Source organism: Grammomys surdaster, unplaced genomic scaffold, assembly GCF_004785775.1.
Source record: "Grammomys surdaster isolate TR1022 unplaced genomic scaffold, NIH_TR_1.0 198, whole genome shotgun sequence".
NCBI classification, from domain to species: Eukaryota; Metazoa; Chordata; class Mammalia; order Rodentia; family Muridae; genus Grammomys; species Grammomys surdaster.
In genome coordinates, this window is record NW_021604643.1 from 1,795,524 (window position 1) to 1,817,279 (window position 21,756).

Genomic DNA, 21,756 nt, shown 5'->3' on the forward strand with positions numbered 1-21,756 from the left:
GTGTGTGTGTGTGTGTGTGTGTGTGTGTGTGTGTGTGTGTGTGTGTATAGCACATTAATGATAGCTTTAGGTCAAAATACTCCACATGAAATTTGTTCTCATTCACACTGCTGTCTTTATGTCTTAAAATGAATTGGAATTAGTAAGGTTGTGACTTAAGTAGGAAAGTATGCATTTCTGAAAACGGTGTTGGTGCATGAGCATTGGGGAAGAAAGGCAGGCACTAAGCTACCTAGCAAACAAATCCTGAGCAAGATTACATGAAGTATTCCATACTCACTGTGTTATAGAGATCTTCCAGCCGAGGGATGGTGAGGAAGCGATGGAGGTTCACCCCATTCTCTATCAAGAGTTTCACAAAGTCCACTCGATCCATCACTAAGGCATCTAACATTGCTTGTTCCAGAGTGCCAGGCTTCAGGAGGTACAAAGAAGGAAAAGGTATGAAAACAACATAAGAAAAATAAGAGTAGCTCTATATAGATATCATCATTATAAAATACAAACTTCTTAAGAAATGTTCAGGGCCTAACTGGAGACATAGTCAAGAATGATTCATGTTCTTATATGAGAAAAAAGCAAACACTGTAACACCCTCAATTCTCCCAATATGATGGTGAATCTTAAAGGCAATTATAATGAAAATGTAAGTTTTTCTGGGTTTGTTTTTAGCTTGGAGATGGAAGTAAATGTTCACTAATTCATTTGACTATTGGTATTTTTTTTAATAATTTTTTGGTTTCAAATTTGTTGTTTGTTTTTTTGGGGTACCATTATTCTTCCATTTAAACTTTACCTGGATGGGGGTATAAATGATATATTGGACATTTTTATTTAATTTTCCCCTATCAAAAATTCTACTAAAACTATAGCAGAGGAATTTATTTGAACAAATCGATTCATAAGTACTAGGGGGACAGGGAATTGGAGAAAATGAGAAGAGCAATGTGGTATGTGGAAAGCAGTTGGTCAAGTGGTGGTTGGCTCAACAGTCCACCCAAAGCCAAACAGTTGAAATAGAAAGCTTCAAAAACCACACAGCATATAACAGCAACACCACAGTGAAGTCAATGTACACATGCTCAGTCTAATGTTGGTGCCACAGTTGAACTTTTAGTAGAAACTATCCAGGAAAACTAATACAGTGTGCTCACTGAATAAGACATACAAAAGAAATCAGCTGGGGAAGTAACTCTGTGTGTGAGTAATGGATGTGGACAAAGCCCTGGATTCAATTCTCAGAAATAAAACAACAACAACAACACACATGTTTTCTTGAAGAACAATTCAGAACTTGGAAAGCCATGAGGACAGAATTCAACTTTAGCCTTAGACAGCCTAAGCACCTTTTTCAAATTCTAATGGAGTGCATGATACACAAGGATTTTAAGTATGATGAGTTAATGACTTAAGAAAAGGCTCACTTTTTACCACGAGCAGAGAGGCTTGCACCTTCTAGCTGATTCAGACATTCATTTCCTTCCTAGAACCATCACCAATGCAAGAGAAGACATGAATGTGTTCACATTGAGGAGAGTCTACAAACAGCACCAGATGACCTTTTGCTGAAGTTCAAACTCACAGGGCAAAACATCCCCCGTCTGTCTTTACCCTTGAATAAGATGTTCAACACAAATGGATCAAGAAGTTAAGAGGAACCAAATAATTCAGGAAGAATGGCTCCAAAGGACTATTAGGCATAGTTTCAGCAGAAAGAATAAGATCTATTCCTGTGCAATTGAACACAGAGAGACGAATGTCCACTCAGCAATCAAATGTGCTTTTAGGAATTTGTAGACTAACCCTATGCTACCAGAAAAGTAAGGCTTCACTGAGTTGAGAAAACCTAGCAAACACAGACACAAGAAAAGCAAGAGGTACAATGAGCAGCAACTGATAAAATACTCAGAAAACGGGAATTTGGGAAAAGCAAAGGAAACATGGGAACAGAACTGTGAATGCAAGTTCAAATAATGTGCATAACAAATCTGTAGATATTCTGAATGGGAATGGCTCCCACAGGCTCATATAACTGAATGGTTGGTCTCTAGTTGGTAGACCTGTTTGGGAAGGACTAAGAGGTGTGGCCTTGTTGGAAGAAATGTGTCACTACGGGCAAGCTTTGAGATCCAAAAGATTTGCACTGTTCCAATGTGTCTCTCTACCTCCTGCTTGTGGTTTTGACATGTGACCTCTCAGTTGTTCCGTCTATCATGCTTTTATTCCACCATTATAGACTCTGACCCTCTGAAACCTTAAGTGCAATTAAATGCTTTCTTTACAGGTTGCCTTGCACATAATACTTGCTCTTATCACAGCAATTGAAAAGTAACTAAGACAAGACCTAACACACAGCATTTGTAAAAGCTCAGAACCTTGGAGAAAGAAAATCTTTTAAAACTTCCAGGGAAGATAAAAAAAAATGATCACAAAGGGCCTAAAGACAGAATTATGTTCATTTTTTCAACTCGAATGCTAGGCATTCAACATTCTGCAGGGGGGAAAAAAGTAGTTCTAGGACCAACAAGATGGCTGACCAAGCAAAATCATTCACCCTGAAAGCATGGCACCCTGAGATGGATCCTTAGAACCTATGTTAATGTATAAGAAGAGAACTGACTCCACAAAACTGTCCTCTCATCTCCACTTGTATGTCATGGCATGTGCACACTCACACATACACACACCCTTACCACCACCACCACCACCACCACCAAGAACAACACAACCTCCATCACAATCAACAAAATAATAATAATAACAAAAATAAAAAATAGCTCTAATCATGAATATAGTCATATGTTAAGTCCTCTGGAGATTTATCTCCCATGCTCTTTTTCAGGAGGTTGCTAATTCATGCCATCATTACCAAAAGAGTACAAAGCTAGAAAAGAAATTTTGAGAAATAGTAAACATAGCAGAGTGGAAAGAAGACCCCATGCTTGTGAGGGAAATCCCAGAATAACACAACCAAGCACCAAAACCAGAAGACAGCCTTAGATACTACAGGGTGAGCCTCACAAGGCAAAAAGGTCAAGATGTTTGTAAGACTGGTAAATCAGAAGGTACTATGTGATAAAATTTAGAATTTAGAAAGTTACAAGTATCAGAACAGTCAAAAATGTCAAGTGTAAGGGCAGCAGAAAATCAAAATTTTCATAGTCTTGTAACCTTATTTGATATTTTAAGCCATGTGCATGTGTTAGCTTGAATGAAACACAATTGAAGTATAGTCACAACTTAAATTTTTAGTAAAATATTAATTGGCATTACCACTGATATTGAACACATTTTCCTGCTTTTCATTGATTTCTGTTACTGATAGCCGAGGGTAGCAACATGCTGGCTGCATGGTAACAGTAAAAATGATCTCAAGCCAGAGGAGACCAGCTGCTCACTCCAGCAAAAGGCTGCTGGCTTTGACTGATTCTTTTAGGGGAGTGATCTAAGATTTGGTGATTATCCATTAGTCAAAAGCACAATTTCAAACAATATTCCTCTTATGCACAAGCATCCTTGTCTTATACTTGGTGAAGTAAGAAATGTTCAGCTCCATTCCAGAGCTTCAGAGTGCTATCTGTCCTTTCTTGCACAAAATCCTTGGCCTTGTTGCAGGGATGAAGGACTGTCGGTGTTTGATTTGAAGAGAACCCATAAGTAGAAGAAACAGAGACCCACCCCAGCTGGCAGTGGTCAAGTTAACCCATCATTATACTCTTGAACAAACCATTTTTTCAAATGATTTACATGCAGATCAGTGTGACTGAAAACTGATTGGGAAACGGACAGACAATATGAAGACAAAGATGCAAAGTCCTGTCTCCCACTTTTGTCATCGATCAGGTAACTGTAGGCTCTCAAGCAGAGCCTGTATTTTTAGCTAAAGTGTCTATGACTTATCCTGGACAACTGTTATCATAGCCTACATGTCAACAGTGTGACGTGTAGCAGAATGGTCTTCACTTTCACGGGATGCTGACCTTTGAGGCGACCTACAAGTCTTTCCAAGGACAATGGGTGGAAGAAGATTTTTCCTTGGCAATAATTATTCCCTTCATCTTTATTTGCCACTTGTATAGTCAATTCAGACCACACCAGTCTTTACCTTGGTTTAGTTACAAGGGATTCCTGGAGACATTTTAGCCTTGTGATCTAGTCTGTCCTTTTACAGCATCGCTAATGACAGAGTGTAAAGAAGAGTAAGGTAAGGACAGAGACAAAAGGAAACACACACAGTGTTTTCAGTGGGTTAAGAGGCTAAGGGCTGAAAATGTATTTGGTTTTAGTCTTCTTGTGGTAGCCCTCTATATGTTTCACTATAAATACTGCATTTTTTGTAAAAATAAAAAAAAACACTATTTAAGTTCTAAATAATTAAAGCAAAATCATATTCATTTAAAAAAAACAAATTTAAAATCTTTCCAGTATTTTGATCTTTTAACTTCCTATTTTAGCCTTCATGAAGTCAGGGAAATTTTGTTTTCAGGGAAACAAACCAAGAATGAGGCATGCCTTTGCTTCCTTGGGTGCCTAGACATCAAAATGATAACCACTTCTCCTCCAATTTTGTCTTTATTCCCCTCCCCCCAACAAACCCATATGCAAAATACATTTTTCAAGTAATGTCATTTTCATTATACCTTCCAATGTTGTCCATAAATTAGGATATGTTTCTTGGCAATGTCCATTCTATCCCAAGCCATTGCCAGATTTAATTGTTCTGATATTGATAAGTTTGTACCTAAGGGGAAAGAAAGGAATAATAATATATTCTATTCAAAAATATCTAGGTGAAAACACAGAAACTTCTAGAACATGAGACCAGGAAGTGAGGTGGAACTGGTAGATATGCTAAGTCACTCACCCTTCAGTAAAGCCGTAAGGATGGCCAAATCAAGATCTTGGTGCTCCTCAGAATCAGCATCAAATATGGTAATCTGTGATGGGTGAAAATCAGAAAGCCAAACAGTTTAGAATCTACCTTAGAAATGCCTTCAAACAGTACCATAAGATCAGCATTTAAGCCACAGGAAAAAATATTCCTTGCTTTGCCATTTCAAAACACTGTGGCTCTATTTTTACTTCATAGAAAAAAACTGTTTCAAATAAGGTGATAAAAACTAGAGGCACCTTGGAAAAAAACCAATAAACTTTTAAAATTCCATGTGGAGTGGAGCTTACTACTCCCCTGCCTCAGGGAGGGAGCCTCTGTGTTAACTCCCAATACAAATCAACTCATTCCTCCTCCAGAATGACAAACACATGGTCACTTAAACTTAGAGCTAAGACCTTTACTTCATAGTGATCAGTGAATCCTCAAATATCCACCCTAAACTCAGTATGATGATCATGGACCCCAGGGATGGTGCAAGGAACTGCAGTCTTCCCAGTATCCAAGTGCCCAAAACATCCTAGTGTGTGAACAATTTTGAAAATAAATCAGCATATGTGTTGTGAGACTTTCAGTAAAGTAGGATGTTTTTGTGCTTCTTGTTTCTCCAACCCCCACTCCCTGCCCCTCTTGCACTCCACTTTGTACCCTCCCCTCAGATTGTTTCCCTCTCTATGTCCTATGTGTCCTTTTGTCTGTGCACACATTTCCTTCAGTATCATCCTTTTTTTTGTCACCTTTCTAAACTTTACCTACATTTGTACCTATTTACATACATACTACACATTTCCAAATGAAAATATATTTCATGTAATACAGGAAGCTACACTGACAGAAAAAAAAAGTTAGGAATGGCAAGTATTATATATGTATTATATACATATTATATACATACATACATACATACATACATACATACATACTACACATTATATCCTTTTTAGCAGCATGCTACTGTGTGCATAAGCAAAATCAACCTTCAACCACCAACTGCACAGAGCTCACCTGCTGTGATGTGAGTACCCCAGTTTTCTTCTTTTGCCTCCCTTGATTTTTCTGCTCACTGCTCAGTAATTATATTCCACAATGACAGAAGAAGTGAGCACTATAAGATAAGGCCTGCCATGTCTTAACTGGATGAGTGAACAAATCACATAAATTGTCTAGCCTTCAGCTGCATAATTTCAAAAATGGAATTGAGCAACCATTGCTATCTTGAACTCAGTCCTGGGGCTATTTCAGATGAAAGAGTAGATTTAAAAGCATGTGGCTATTATAAACAGGGTGGTGGTCAGTGAAGATGCCAAAGGGTTTTTCGTGTGCGTTCTTGCCAGGCTTAAACTTGTCCCATTGGTTTTGTAAGGTCAGAAGCTTCCACACCAACACAATCTCTTTATGATTTTGCTAAGCCTCCCATTTCTGGAGAGATTGCTACAAATGACAATATATCTGCATTTTACTCTAATTTTCTATTTCCCATCATCCTAGTAGTCATCAACACAAATTTTGGAATCAATTCCCTGAAACATAAAGCAGTTCTCCCGAGTCTTCATTATAGTCATAGCCTTTTTTTGCCTTGCATTTTGCTGTGCTGTGCTGTGCTGTGCTGTGCTGTGCTGTGCTGTGCTGTGGTGTGCTGTGCTTTGATTTGCTTTGCTTTGCTTTGGAGGCAGGGTCTCATTATGTGGCTCTGTCTAGCCTGGAACTCACCACATAAACCAGGATGGCTTCGAACTCACAAAGATCAACAGTCTGTTCCATTCCCTCCTCTGCCCCTGCCCCTGCCCCTGCCCCTGCCCCTGCCCCTGACCCTGACCCTGACCCTGACCCTGACCCTGACCCTGCTTCCTCTGCCTCTGCCTCTGCCTCTGCATGTGCTGGAATTATAGGTGTATGCCACCATACTCAGCTGAACTACATTTGCTATTGCACACGTGATTCTCAAATTTGCCCGTGCCTAATGTACATACGGCACCCACCTGCAAGTCTCACTCAAGATGCTATAATGTTGTCATCTAACAGCAGATGAGTTCAATAAATCCCTGGAGCTGCTCTTTCAGCCCTTGCAAGTATTTATGTTTGGTAACTCTTCTGTGATACTGTTTTTCTAAGTGCTTTGTCCCAGATAGACTCTGACATTTAAAGCACGAAGGGCAAGAGTGAAGGTGGAGCAACAGGAAGCCAAGTTTACAAAACTCAAGAGTCAAATTCTACAGAATTATAGTCATCAAAGTTCAAAATAGGTATTCCACATATTTTTTTTTAATGTGAAAACAAATGGTTGATTTCTGGAAGGTGGTCTTTTTAAAAAATCATCAACTCATCATACTTACAGAATCCTTGTGTACCATGCACTCCATTAGAATTTGGAAAAGGTGCTTAGATTGTCTAAGGCTAAAGTTGAACGTGTTCTGAATCAAACAGAAGATCTCTTCTTTCACCTGAGGGCGTAGAATCCTGGCAGAGAAATAAATGGGCATAACTTGACGCAACCCAAAGAAGAGACCAAGCCAACAGTACTGGTGCAAGAAACTCCCTCTGGGCACCCTACTGAGAAGGCTGATCTCAAGACAGCCCATGAGCAAGAAGCAAATGAACGGCAGGGACAGAGGGGTGCAGAAAAGAACAAATTCTAATGTGAGGGGTATGTATCTACCAGGCCCCACTGGAACAATATACTCTAAGGTAGTATTCTCAAACTGATCAGATTTTAAAAGGCAGTGAGTTTTCATAGCTTGGGGATAATAATCTCAAACAGTCTGAACCCTTAACACGGTGGTCCATTGTTCAGCTAAGAAGATTGCAACTCTCCTAGTTACAGGTAGGAGTCTGGTGCACAAGCCTAGTCACTGATAGAGGTGTGATTGTCTCGGCCTGTGCTGTGACAGTATCTAGCCCAGGAAAATGCGCAGATTCAAAATCCAAAAGGGAAGAATGAACAGTCACAGTGTTTTCAAAGTGGAAGGCTCAACAACTCACCCTCCATCCTCCAAATGCTTGTAGGTGAAGGCCAAGAGATCAGCAGCTCTGCCCGTTCCCTCGCACACCACCACAGGCTCCTTGTTCTTGACAGTCTCCCATACCCAGAGGATGACATTGGGGCCTCCTTCCATCACCAGCCCTATCACAGGCACACCTTGTCTTGAGCCTGTTTCAGGTGGCAAATAGTACCACACTGTTACAAAGCTGTCCTGTCTCTGTCAGCCAGCCACCTTGAACTCTACACTTAAACCCTTCAACTGCTGCTGTGTCTTCCTGCTTGATCAGATCAACACCAAATCAGAAACTAGGACTTCAGATAAAATGTAACAGATATGCTAAGGGTATCTTCAAACTTCTTCTGGGTAAAAGATCAATTAAAGGTTTCAATTACTGGGCGGTGGTGGCGCACGCCTTTAATCCCAGCACTTGGGAGGCAGAGGCAGGCGGGTTTCTGAGTTCGAGGCCAACCTGGTCTACAGAGTGAGTTCCAGGACAGCCAAGGCTGCACAAAGAAACCCTGTCTGGAAAAACCAAAAAAAAAAAAAAAAAAAGCTTTCAATAACTTTTCCAAGAGGCCTTAAAACTTTTTAATGTTTCATTGTTACAAATTCTAAAGAATTTCAAAGTAAGCGGAACCATATAATAGATACCAGTGTCTCTGCCACTCATCAAATCAGCCAGGCTTTGTCAGCTCAGTAACTTTTAATGGTGGCAAGGGCAACCTTCAATGTCTTTTCTGTTTCAGCATGTTATATCTTTCAGTGTTTGAATTTCTTATCATGATTAGATATTACCTTATCAAAGTAAAAAGACAAAAAAAAAGCTGCTGTGGCAACTATGGAGAATACTTTTATAAAAGCTACTAAATGAAAAACTTGTAAAAATGACATTTGTAATATATTCTATTTGTATTTTCAAAGCCCCATGTATAAGTACGTATTTTCTATACATGTATACTACTACCTATATCAATAGCATGTTCTATAAGTGGACAGAAGAATATACAATAAACCATTAACAGTAAAGAAGGTGACAATTTAGGGAAATATTAAAAACTGTCTTTTTGGTATTTTGAAACAAGTTTTAACTTCATAGCTAAGGTTGACCTTTAACTCATAATCCATTAACCTGCCATGCTCAGCTTGACTTTAATCATCTTACTTATTTAAATTTTAACATTATTCATTAATCAGTATGTCACTTTTAAATTTATATATTTGATTTTGCATTTCAACAAAGAAAAATTGGTGGACAATGTTTATATTCATCTGAGCAACAGAGAACTTTACTTTGGGTAATGTGTTTTCAGGGCTATGCTGTGGCCTTCCTCTTGCTATCCCCTGCCCTCAGAAGTAGGGCATTGTGTCAACTTGAATGAAAATGTCCCCTATAGGCTCATAGGGGTGGCACTATTAGGATATGTGACCTTGTGGAGTAAATGTGGTCTTGGAGGAGGAACTGTGTCACTGGGGGTGGGCTTTTAGGTTTCATATGCTCAAGTTAGGCCCAGTGTCTCACTCTCTCTTCCTGCAGTCTGCTGATCTATATGTAAAACTCTCAACTATGTCCCCAGCACCATGTCTGCCTGTTGCTGCCATGTTTTCTTCCAAGATGATAATGAGCTAAACCTCTGAAGCTATAAGCCAGCCCCAATTAAACGTTTTCTTTTACAAGAGTTGCCGGGGTCATAGTATCTCTTCACAGCAACAAAACCCCCAACTGAGACAGGGATCTAAACAGGCTAACTTCCAGGAGAAGTCTGTGCTCACAACCCACTTCCTAAGGGTCATAATACGCCCAAGATCTTGGCTTCCAGGGACTGTGTGGGCCTCTGACCCAAGTACATCCTCTGCAAAACAAAAGGAAGATTTGAAAAGTAGAGAGGAGAAGGAAAGCTATTTGATCCCAACTTGAGTATCCAGAGGATGTCAAGGTGTGTAGCCCATCTGGAATTGTAAATTGAGCCAGAGACAGAAACAGAGTGAATAGGTTGAGGGGCCCACCTCTATCCCATGGTGATGCTCTGGCTCAGTATGCACAGAACCTAAGTGCTCTAAACATAAACTAGCCTAGCTTATACATCTCAAGGTCATGAGTAGAGTAAATCGGTGTACTGATTTGATTTCAAGCTTTTTAAATATGTCATAGCAGCGTGTGGGCATCATTGTACATCCTCGTCTTCACATTCCACAAATGTTATGATGAGCTGTTGCAGGTACTCACATACTGCATGCAATCTAATTAGCTGGTGTTATGATCTTCCATTCCTTTTCTATTCAATCCTACTTCATTATTATCTCCATTTAGAATGACATTGAGCATACAGTGAGCATACAACACATAAGAGTTAGGGTTCCTCTAACAATATCTCACAAAAGCTAAGGGAAATGGGTAAAATGATATATTATAGTACAAAAATAATAAAAATTTTAAAACATTATTAATCTTTAAATAATATAAGTATATAAGGGTTTTGAGGGCTACTGAAGACCCATTTCAGGGCTTTTCCACATGCAAGATTCAAGCATTGATCTACACCTCCAGCTGTAGAAGAAAAATTAAAGAGAATTTCTCATATCCTGTACAATAGCATGGGAATTAGATGTGTGTTAACTATGTCTATTGCCAAGAAAATATGTTACACTTGGTAAAGAGGGAAAGACTATCAAAAGAAGCATTGATATTAATTTTATGCCTATGAATGGTGTGTGTGTGCATTTGTGTGTGTGTCTCTCTGTCTTTGACTGTGTGTGTGTATGTGCACACACACGCGCATGTGTGCATGCAGAAAACTTCTAAAAGTTTATATGTGAAAATGTTAATGATTATTTTTATAACAACATTATAAAAATTCTATCTTTTTCTTTTAATGCAATCTCTGTGAGTGTTAAAGAATGCAATATTTTATCACCAAGGGGGAAAATCAATGAAGGCATTTTGGAGAAGAGAATTTTATTCCTGCTAGGAATAATTTGAGTCAATACAATAGCTAATTCTTTCAAAAATAACTACATTTATGATTGCTTCCTCAAAAACTGTCTTACTATAAAATTTAAGCAGAAGACAGAGCAGGTTAAAGGTTGATCAGTAGATACTAAACTACGATTAGATAAAAATTGAAGAAATTCCAATGGGGATTATCCAGTATGATGAGTACTGATAAGAATGATATGGGATACACATCACAAAGCTCCATGGGGATTTTGAATGTGCCCATCATAAAGAAACAGGGGAGATGATTAACCTGCTATGACTAATATACAATTCATTCATGACACCTTAAGAATACACACAACTTTATTTTTGTGTATCAGTTTTTAAAAGATAAGTTTAATAATTATTTACTGTTAAAAATTAAAGTGTCTAGTGCTAGGAAGTCTTATTAGAGAGCTGTTGGCTGCTGCCTGCCAATAAGAATGAAGAAGGCCTCCCAGTTCTCCTACATCCCCTCCCTCTCCTCCATGACTTCTGATCAGAATGTATTATGTGAGATTCCTAGATAATCAATAAAAATACTATGTTTAAAAAAAATAAAGTGTTAGAAATTTGAAAAAAGAGGGAGAGTCCAGCCTGAGCTATATGGAGAGAGTTTTTCTCATGGAAATACTTCATGAAGGGAGAAATGGATAAAGGGGCAAAAAAGCATAGCAAGAGACAGACAGACAGATGGTCAAAATCTGTAAACAGTATAGCCACATATATGTGTGTTTAATTCTTTGTATGCTTGGAGAAAAAATGGTAAACAAACACAGTACAACACTGCCAAAAACCAATAATAATCAAGAAGACCATGGTTCTCTAAGTCAAAAGCTCCTAATCAGGCATCTTGGGAAACAATACTTTCCTCTGTGGAGACCACAGTAAAATTACCAGAAAGACCAGGGACCCCGAACCTATGCTTCCCACCTTGACATGACAACAACTGACAAACAACTACCATTGGTCCCATTCCATGACCACTGTCCAGAGGCCAGGGATTCCTACACCAACTCTAACTTGAGCCATAATATTTCATTTTCTATTTTATTTTATTTTATTTTATTTTATTTTATTTTATTTTATTTTATTTTATTTTATTTTTAAGTACTTTTTGCTAATGGGGAAGACTTGCCAGTAATTTCAAAGATACTTTGATTTTTTTTTTTAGAATTAAAGTATCAATAGTTACATATTATCTTTCTGTCAAACCATATGAATAGTAAATACAAAGACGTAATCCCCCATGAGCACACCAGGTATGAAGATCAGGCATCAGTACACAAGAAATTCCATACAACTGTACCAAGAGACGGAAGAAGGAAGAAAAACACAGATGTTGATTAAAGACATACTGTGCACCCAACACTTCTAACCACATCTATCATGCTCAGTGTGAGTTGACAACTAGAAAGACTCTAGAATCATCTGGGAGATGGCCCTCTAGACCTGCCTGTGGGAGATTATCTTGATTGCATGTATTGATGTGGGAAGACTCATCGTGAATGTTAGCAGGACTATTCTCTAGGCAGAGCATCCTAGACTATAGAAGGCGTGCACTCATTTCTCTCTGCTTCCTGATTGTGGATGTGATGTAACCAGTTGCTTCAAGCAGTTGTTGCCTTGATGACCCCACCATGATAATCATTCTCCTCTAACTGAGAATGAGATCCAGTTCTATCCTCCTGAAGTTGCTGCTTTTAGAATATTTCATGACAGCAACAGGGGAGAAAATGAAGACAATATTGAACACGGCTCTCTAAGTTTTTACAATAGTAGTTAGAGCTAGACAAACCCTTACACCTAAAAGGTTTAAAAGCTTAACAGATATTATCTCTATTGCCCAAGGTCACAGAGTTAAGACACTTCTTGCTGCCTCAAAGAGTCAAGATCAAAAACTAAAGGAACTTATTGCTCCAGCCAATACTCAAAGGATGCAAAGAACTTGAGCCCCCTGGAAGGTAAAAATATCTTGTGAAAGTTGTGGCTCAGTACAACACATGGCCCACTTAGTGATGCTCGAATAAAAGGTCTCCATTTCCCCAGAAACCTTTTCTGTAAGGGCTCTCTAACTTGCCTGCCTAGTACTCCTGGTCTGCAAATAACACCAAAAGGTCATTTGTTGCTGTTGCTGGTTTGGGGAGGTGAGGATGGCTCTTTACAGTGCTATGTCTGAACAGAATCTCATATGTACTAGACAACACCCCACCATATGACTATTATGCACCTTGCCAAAGGAATGCCTACAGTCTGCTAAATATACTCTCCAGCCCTAAATGTCTTTCTTAAGGCAGTCGTGTGAGCACAGCACAAGGCATTAGCCTTCTATGCTCTTTTTTCTAAAGCCCTATCTGGTTTTAACCTCTATCCTTATTTCTGATTTTGACCCCTTCCCTACCTAAAGTCACTGGGCATGAAATTTCAGTCTTCCTTGACAATCAAAGCTTAGATGCATATTCCTCTCAGGTTGATCTCCTTGTCGCCCTTTAATTATTCCCATTGACACATGGAAACTCCTCCACCCCTCTTTCTCTATCTGGACCTACATTCTCTTGGTGGCTTTAGAAAGTTTCATTCCTAATGAAACCTCTGACTACCCTGTCCCTCAAAGATTATTTCCTCTGCCCTATCATCACCAACAATTCTGTATCAACACATATCCTGCTTTCTTCTATCTTTTGATTAGCCTGTGTTAACTGGCTGCTCTGGCTGCTCTAAGACAGTGACCACTTAGGTCTGTCCACCCTGACCAGATGATAAGGAGGCACCTTGTTCACTAGCAAGCCCCCAGGCAGATGCTGAGCTCTGAAAGAACTTACAGGTGTGTATTTTCTGCATTGAGAGGTGCTTCTCCAGGTTCCGCCTGAGCTTCTCTTCATTTCCGTACTTGCCCACAGTGCCATCGTCACACAGGATGAAGTGGGAGTGCATACAGTTGAGTGTGGTGAGTTTGCTGAGTGGGTTACTCAGCGTCTGGTACATACATACCACCTGAGAGACAGACAGAACAAGAGAGTGTCCAAGTTCAAACCAGACCTCACTGATTCTAAATCCCTTCCCCATACACTAGTGGAGAACTTTTCTAGATTAAAAGAATCACTTACAATTTAGGACAGTGTTTCTCAACAAGCTTATCTTTTCTTAAAAAAAAAAAAAACTCTATTTCTTATAGATCTTACTTCAATATTCACCTCACAGTGCATGAAAAAGACAAATTGAACAATACCTGCACACACTCTGCCCTGTTCAGCAAGATAAGCACATAGCCATGGGCTTTGATGTCTGGGTAGTCATATTCCTAAAATGGTTCTAAATACTTCTCTTGTTCCTGAACACTAAAATATAGTTCAAGGATGGATACCAGTCAATAGACCATACCACTATCCAAAATTTATTCTAGTATACTTCCAAAAAGTCTTTAGCACCATTTTTTTTACATATTCCAAATAAAATAAAGAATAAAAGACAGCAATGTGGCATCAAGATCTTTGACATTTGTGGACTCTCTCTCTCTCTCTCTCTCTCTCTCTCTCTCTCTCTCTCTCTGTGTGTGTGTGTACGTGTGTGTATGTGTGTATGTGTGTGTGTATGTGTGTGTGTATGTGTGTGTGTATGTGTGTGTGTGTTCTCTCTCTCTGTGTGTGTGTGAGTGTGTGTGTCTGTGTGTGAGTGTGTGTGTCTCTGTGTGTGTGTGTGTGTGTGGTAGTAGTAGTAGTAGTTGCTGTAACAGATGTATCAATAGTACCCAGATCACATATTAACTATCTGTTTTTTGCATGTGGTAATACTATATTTGGAAGGAGTTTAGACTAAAAAAAATAACAAAAATGAACAAAATACCCTCTATTTTAAGACAGACTGAGAGGAACTATGGAGCAGAGTGAGGGAAAACTCTGCTCAGGATGCATTGTATAAAAGAAGAATAAAAAGAAGATGAACGTTGTCATCTATTTTCTACAATTCCATGAAGACTATATTCCATACCACCGAAAGCAGGAAATCTGATAAATATATGCACTGGTCATGGAAGCAGATAGATGGATTTTAAGGGTTGTAATAGAACGTAAGAAATAAAAGAGGTCCAACTTCGGCTTTGGTTTGTGCACAGCTTTAACTTGTATGTGTCTTTGTTTAAGCTGAGGTGAATGACTGTAGAGGCAAAAGACCAAGAAAAGGAGCAGGAGCTGGGCAAGGCATGGATGGCAGGGGAGTGATCTAGAACATGTGTGATATCCAAGTAGAGGGAGGAAATGCTGAGGTGGAAAGAGTTAAGCTAGAATTGGGGAAGGAGACTAGGAAAAAGAATTGGGGGAGTCAACAAAACGAAGGGAAGGATGTGTGGGAAAGTCCTGTGGAGAAGTTCTCCTAATTCATGAGTTGATAAAAAAGGAGAATTTTAAGAATTCTTATTTTGCAGATATAATTATTTGATGTCTAGAATTTGCTTCAAAATAATAAACACAGTTATTTGGAAATAGGTAATTGATGCCCCAGAATAGAGCAATGCTAGAACAGTGAGGCAGGAGTGTGTGAGTGGGTGGAGCACTCATAGAGGAGAGGGGAGGAGGGGGACAGAATGGGGGATTTGTGGTGGGATAACGGGGAAGGAGGATATCATTTGAAATGTAAATGAATAAAATGATTAATTAAAAAATAAAAATGAATAAATATCCATCTGCTCATTACCAAATGACTTGAGAATGTATTTCCCAGTATATGACTATAAAAAAGATTAAAGATAATAATTTAAAATACCTTATGTTTCACATTTTAAAAACTGGACAACAAATTAATAGCTGTTTAAACTGGGAAATAACACACAAGAGCTCATGGTTCTAACCTCACCATTGTCTAATAAGTGTGATTTTCAACATAAAAGTAAAAATAAACCATGGCCATGTCTACTCCAATTGACATGAAAAAATAACTATTAAATAATCACACAACAATATGAGACTCGAGGTGTAAGATTCTGCCATTACATTCTAGAAATAGATAGGGACTCTGGCAATGGCTCAGTAAGCTCAGGCCATTCCCTTCCAACAGACACAGATACAGGGGTCTGGGAAGATGGGTCATATGCCAAAGAGCTTACAAGGACCTGAATTCAATCCCCGCGTGTTGCAGGGAGGAAAGCAAGCAATCGGGGTAGGGGAGGTGGGAAAAAAGTCAAACATCGTGGTACATGTTTGTATTGCCAGCACTGGGAAGACAAAATTGGCAGATCCCTGGTGTTCTCTGGCTGGCCTGCCTAGCCTGCTCAGTGAGAGGTCCACATAAGACGCTATCTCAAAAACAAAAATGGAGCGGGGGGAGTAGGTCACCTGAGGAGTAGTACTAATGTTGTGTTCTGGCCTCCACACAAGTCTGCATACATATGTGCATATATACACACACACATGCACATACACACACACATACACATATATATGCACACACACAGTCAAAACACAGGAATGAATGAAGCAGGGCAGAGGATAAGCTGGGGCAAGAGAGCTAGACGGGGCCAACTAAACAGTGTACTGTATTCAGTGCAAATCCCTGCAAGGCTCTAAACATTGGCTGGGTGAAGAATAGACCCACTGAAGAATTGACAAGGAGAAGAGCATGGTCCAATTTATATTTTATAGGAATTATTAAGCTACTGTGTTGAGGCTAGATTACCACAGAAGACAAGAGTAAGAGAAAGGAAGACTCTTACAAGCATTTGAATGTCAAAACATGGCTACTTGAATCTGTCTCAGCGACACTGGAGGGGGAAAAAAAGAGTCTGGAAATATTCTGAAAGTGGAGGTAAGAGTTGATTGACAGGTCAGGTTTGAGACATAACACAAAGCGCTCCCTCTAGGCTTAATCCAAGCTTTTTGGCTTTGGCAGTTGTGAGATGAAACTGGCATTTGGTGAGATAGGGTGACAGATGTAGTAGTGGAAGACAGACGACCGTTTGGGATTTATTACATTTGAGGAGTCTTAGCAGACATTTGGGTACATTGTAAAGCAGGCAATTGAGATAGATGTCACTTCCCCCTGGTGTAAAGATTGTCTACTCACATCTTTTCCAACCAGCTCTCTCTGGTTCTCAATGACACCCCAAGGAGGGATTCCAACTGTCCAGATTTTCCTCAAAGACATAGAGGAATGAGCTTTTAGGGCATCCCCAACATGTTTGGACACTCCTATGAAACCAGAGTAGAATCAAATTTGAGCTCACAGATGATGCTTAACAATGATGCTGACAGACACAAATAGACAATCCTATGTAAAACGTCATTTTTAAGGTAGGCTCCGAGCACAGTAGAATTAGATGCAGGCTTCTTGGCTATCTCTCTCATCCCTTAACCTCTCTACTTCTTACTACTGAACAAGAAGCTGAGTAGTTCTCCTCTTCTTTGACCAATTCTAACAGTAGACACTACTCTTGCCTTGCTAGAATGTTCCATGCGCTGCTTGACATCATGAGCATTCCAGTGTTCTCCAGTGTACCAGTAAAATAGCCTTCATATTACCTCTGAAATAGAAGCCTGAGGTTCAGAGACCACAAGGTTGGGCGTGGGTATTTTGGTTTGCTGTTGTTTGTCTTTCTCTCCGATATCACCATACTTCCTGTGAGTGCTGTAGAACAGCGATCTGATATCTGGCTACCCGACTCACAGTTAGAAGGGGGAAGGAGAGAACGAGGGAGTCAGGCATGAACCTTACCTGAGTTTATGCCTTCTGTGATTATCCATGCCCCTGTGGTCTCCGCAGCTTTGACCAGACCCTGGCTGAAGGTCTCTTTCAGCTTGGAGGACATCTTGAAGTTCTGAAGACCCCCATGGACAGAGATCACAAGCTTCGGCAGCTCCATATTCCACTCCTTCAACATTAAGTGCAACAGATGTTCCGAGTTTGTATCCCAAGACGTTCTAATGTACTGGAAGGGCAGCACAGAACCATGAACAGAACACAGAGAGGCATGCTTGTCAGTAGAGACAATGAACACACAGGAGGCCCACGAAAGTAGCCACGGCTTGGCCAGATATATCCGGGACTTCTCTAAAAGTTTAGCTTCACCTAATGCAAATATTTGATTTTAAAGGTTCCACACTCCCTCCAACTTCCTTCTGGGAATTATAAATCACAACAGGAAGCTTCCTCCAGTTGGAGATTTGGTCTCCACAGTTCTTCAGAAGACTGGAAGTGAGGGGAAAAAATACTCGGTGCATCAGCAGAGCCATTTAGAGAGAGCTTTACAAAGCAAATGAAATACGACTCTTTATAAATGCCATGGATTTGCCTTCCCTTTGTCCTTTTCATACACATGAAAATTTTTAAAAATTTAGGAGCATGAACATATATATTGTCCTTTTAGTGTACCTCCAATCATTTCTTTGCATGTAATTATTCTTTGCATATGATTACTCCTCTGAGAATTTTTTTCTTTCCAGAATAACTGCACTCAACAGGAGCCTAGCATGAATGTCCTCTGAGAGACTCCACCAAGGAGCTGATTCAGACAGATACAGACACCCACAGCCAAACAGTGGATGGAGCCTGGAACTCTTATGGAAGAATAAGAGGAAGGATTGAGGGCCCTAAAAGGGATAGGAACTCTACAAGAAACCAACAGAGTCAACTAACCTGGAACCTTGGGTCTCTCAGAAACTGAACCAACAAAGAAAGAACATACACTGTACTTTGGCCTCCCTGTACAACATAGCAGATGTGCAGCTTGGTCTTCATGTGGGTTCTGAACAAATGGGGCAGGGGCTATCCCAAAAGCTGTTCCCTGTCCGTGGAATATGTTCTTCGAACTGGTCTGCCTTGTCTGGTTTCAGTGGGAGAGGATGTGCCTAGCCCCACAGAGACAGGTGACGGGGGATGGATGTGGGGGCAGGAATACCCAGAGAGCCCTTACCTGCTCAGAGGAGGAGGAGGCAGAAGGGAAGGATTATGGGAGAAGGTGACTAGGAGTGGGGCTGTGTGTAGCATATAAAGTGAATAAATAAAAAATAAAAATTAAAAATTAGCATGCAAATGAAAACAAAAAAAACAAAATATTTGCACTCATCTTTGAGAGTACACATCAAAGAAAAGATCAGTAAAGTCACCTGGGAGAATCACTGATTCACTGCAGCTGACTTGACGTTATATGGCATGACTGGTTACAAGCCACTTCACAGTGAGGTGAATTTGCCTTTTTCAAACAGAATGCCAACCAACGAGTAGGAATAAGCCAGTGTTATGAAAAGAAAGACGGGCATTAGGAAAATATGAATTCTAGGTCTATGCCAAAAGACAGCATGGGTGGAACTTTCCATACAAGCAAGTATAAATTACTAAAATAGACTCTAAAATGATAATAACAACTTAAAGTTGATTACTATTTGTCTTTGAAGTTGTTACTATAGATCACTTCATTTCATAATTAAAATATTAGAGTTTCTGACCAACAGCTATCAAAACACGTATGTAACAAGAAGAATAGAAGGTTGATCAGGCTCCCATGTAAGAAAGACGCCACTGAACTGCCAGGTTTCACAGGACACTGTAGTAGTGGGGCCAACAAAGGCAGGCCCTCACTAGATGGTTTTGTTCCCAAGAGCAGTTGGTGAGGGGAAAGGAGTAGCCTAGGTTCCTGTGCCCCAGCTCCTCTCCCAGGTAAGCCTGTCTTCACCTCTAAATCTTCCCCATACTAGAAGATACTGCTCTTTGGATAGGCATCACTGAAGAACTAAGCTATTAGTACTGGCCACTTCTTCTATTTCTTCTGTGAGTAACTCATTCCCCCAGGCAGAATTTAATAGGCAGGTTCTCTCAGATTCCTTACAGAATTAGGTGGGAGGGATTCTGGGAAGGGAACTACAATAAATAAAAACAAAAGATAGTCTCTCAAGCTTTGGTGCTGTTCAACATGAACCTGAAGGATAGAGGAAGCCTGGGCAGCTGTACCTTGCTGAGACATGCAGTAAAATGCACTCCTGCAAACAACGTTATAAAAAAAGGACAGCCAAAAGCTGAGTCTAAAACAAGCTATTTGTACGGGCTGAAGAGATGGCTTGGGGGATAAGGACACTGTCTGCTCTTCCAGAGGATGCAAGTTCTCAATTCCTAGAGTTACAGCCATCTGCAACAGCAGTTCCAGGAGATCTGATGCTCTCTTCTGACCTCCACGGGCACCAAGCACACATGAGATGCAAACATACACACAAGCAAAACATCCTTACACATAAAATAAAAACAAATTTTTAAAGAAGCTAATCATCAGCAGATGTGTCTAGCTATATCTTCAATTTTCCTGAACACTCTTTGACCTTTGAACAAGCCAGCCTGCTTTATTGGGTCCCTTCACCTTGTTCACCTCCAGCTCACAAGTTTAACACGTGAATTTGTTTTCTCTACTTTTGAATGCCTTTCTGATTGCTTGCTGTGTCCTTTCATAGAAGGGGTTTTCAAATTCTCTCAAAGAACCTGTCTGTATTCCATTCTCATAGCATCCTACCCCTGTGAGGTCTGTATATCTATTACCTACCCCCACCCCATACACAATACCAAACAACATTAATACAGGGAACCTATTTTCTTTGGACTATAGGGAGTATATAGGCACACAGTAAGTAATGAATGCCCAGGAAAAGAAGGAGAGGAAGGTGGTTAAGAATAAACAATACAATAATAGAGCCTCTGACTTGCACATAAGATGTCTTGGGTTCTATCTTCAGTACTGCAACAAGCAATAACAATGAGAGAAAGGCAAACAGACAGACAGACACATAGACAGAGGGAGGACAAAGACAGAGAGAAATGGTTCCGAGGAAAAGAGTATTTGCTGTTCTTCCATAGGATTCAAGTTCAGTTCTTAACACCCACAGTAGGGATGCAACAGGCTTATAACAACCTGTAACTCCAGCCCCAGGGCACCCAACACCTGCTTCTGGCCTCCAACGGTAACCCCACTTCATGTGTCATATACTTCATAGACACCCACAGAGAGAGACACAGATACATACACAGACACACACAAACATACATACAAATAAATAAATAAATAAATAAATAAATAAATCTTAGAAAAAAAAAAAGGAAAATCAAACTTTAAGAAAAAATTGCATGCAGGGCTCTCTAAGAATCAGGCTCCAAAGGGGATTGGAAATGAGGGGGATTTTTCTTCCCTAAAACAAAATAAGCATGCATAGTCAAACACAAGAGGATGAGTAGCTGTACATGTAGATTCCTCTAGAACTGCACTGTGACTTTGTAAAGAGGAACTTCTGTTTAAGTGCAGCCTTCTGATAGTCGCCTGCAAAACATGACTGGCGCTCAGCTTTTCTGAAGTTGTTCCACTTGGGAAATGAGCTATTAAGAAAACAGCAGGCAATTAGTGTTCACAGAAGAAAATGCCCATGGGAAAATGGACCTATTAGCACTGTATACTACAATTTGGAACTGCAGCGAGACAGAAAAGCACGGTGTTAAGGCCTACTCACCAGCCTGCGTCATTAATGGAAGATGGTAGAAGTTGTACAAGGTGGGGTCTAGTGGGAAGGCGTAAGGTCACTGGGGGTGCACCCTGCAAGGATATTGTTACCCTTGTCCCCATTCCCTACTCCTTCCAGACTGCTGTTAAAATCAGTCTGTGCCCTGCCCAAGGTCACTGCACTTTGTGTAAAATGATAGTGTTACGGGCTGCTATACCTTACCCTCAGAGATTCCATTTTACAAGCACTATTCGACTTCACTTTGCCTGTAAATACACAGGTAGGATGACTCTTCAGCTTGCAGCTTGAAAAATAGCACGAGGAACAGACTGACAAACTTACCCTAAAATTTAAAAAGGTCCCACACTATACATTTATAAAGTCAACTGAGATGATATGAACTCATAACTGTACTAAAGTCATATCAAAAAAAAACTAATTTTGAGAACT

The 21,756-nt window shown here is 40.0% G+C and overlaps 1 protein-coding gene across 1 annotated transcript in view; it reads right to left on the minus strand.

The window, feature by feature from the left end:
- Trpm6 (transient receptor potential cation channel subfamily M member 6) overlaps positions 1–21,756 on the minus strand; it is a 135,873-nt gene that overhangs the window by 81,890 nt on the left and 32,227 nt on the right. The window contains exons 5-12 of the mRNA XM_028770157.1: positions 17,549–17,762; positions 16,901–17,025; positions 13,669–13,840; positions 7,871–8,039; positions 7,225–7,348; positions 4,865–4,937; positions 4,641–4,741; positions 281–415 (exon numbers count right to left, since the gene is read on the minus strand). Coding sequence (XP_028625990.1) covers positions 281–415; positions 4,641–4,741; positions 4,865–4,937; positions 7,225–7,348; positions 7,871–8,039; positions 13,669–13,840; positions 16,901–17,025; positions 17,549–17,762 — 1,113 coding nt within the window. The remainder of the gene's footprint in view (positions 1–280; positions 416–4,640; positions 4,742–4,864; positions 4,938–7,224; positions 7,349–7,870; positions 8,040–13,668; positions 13,841–16,900; positions 17,026–17,548; positions 17,763–21,756) is intronic.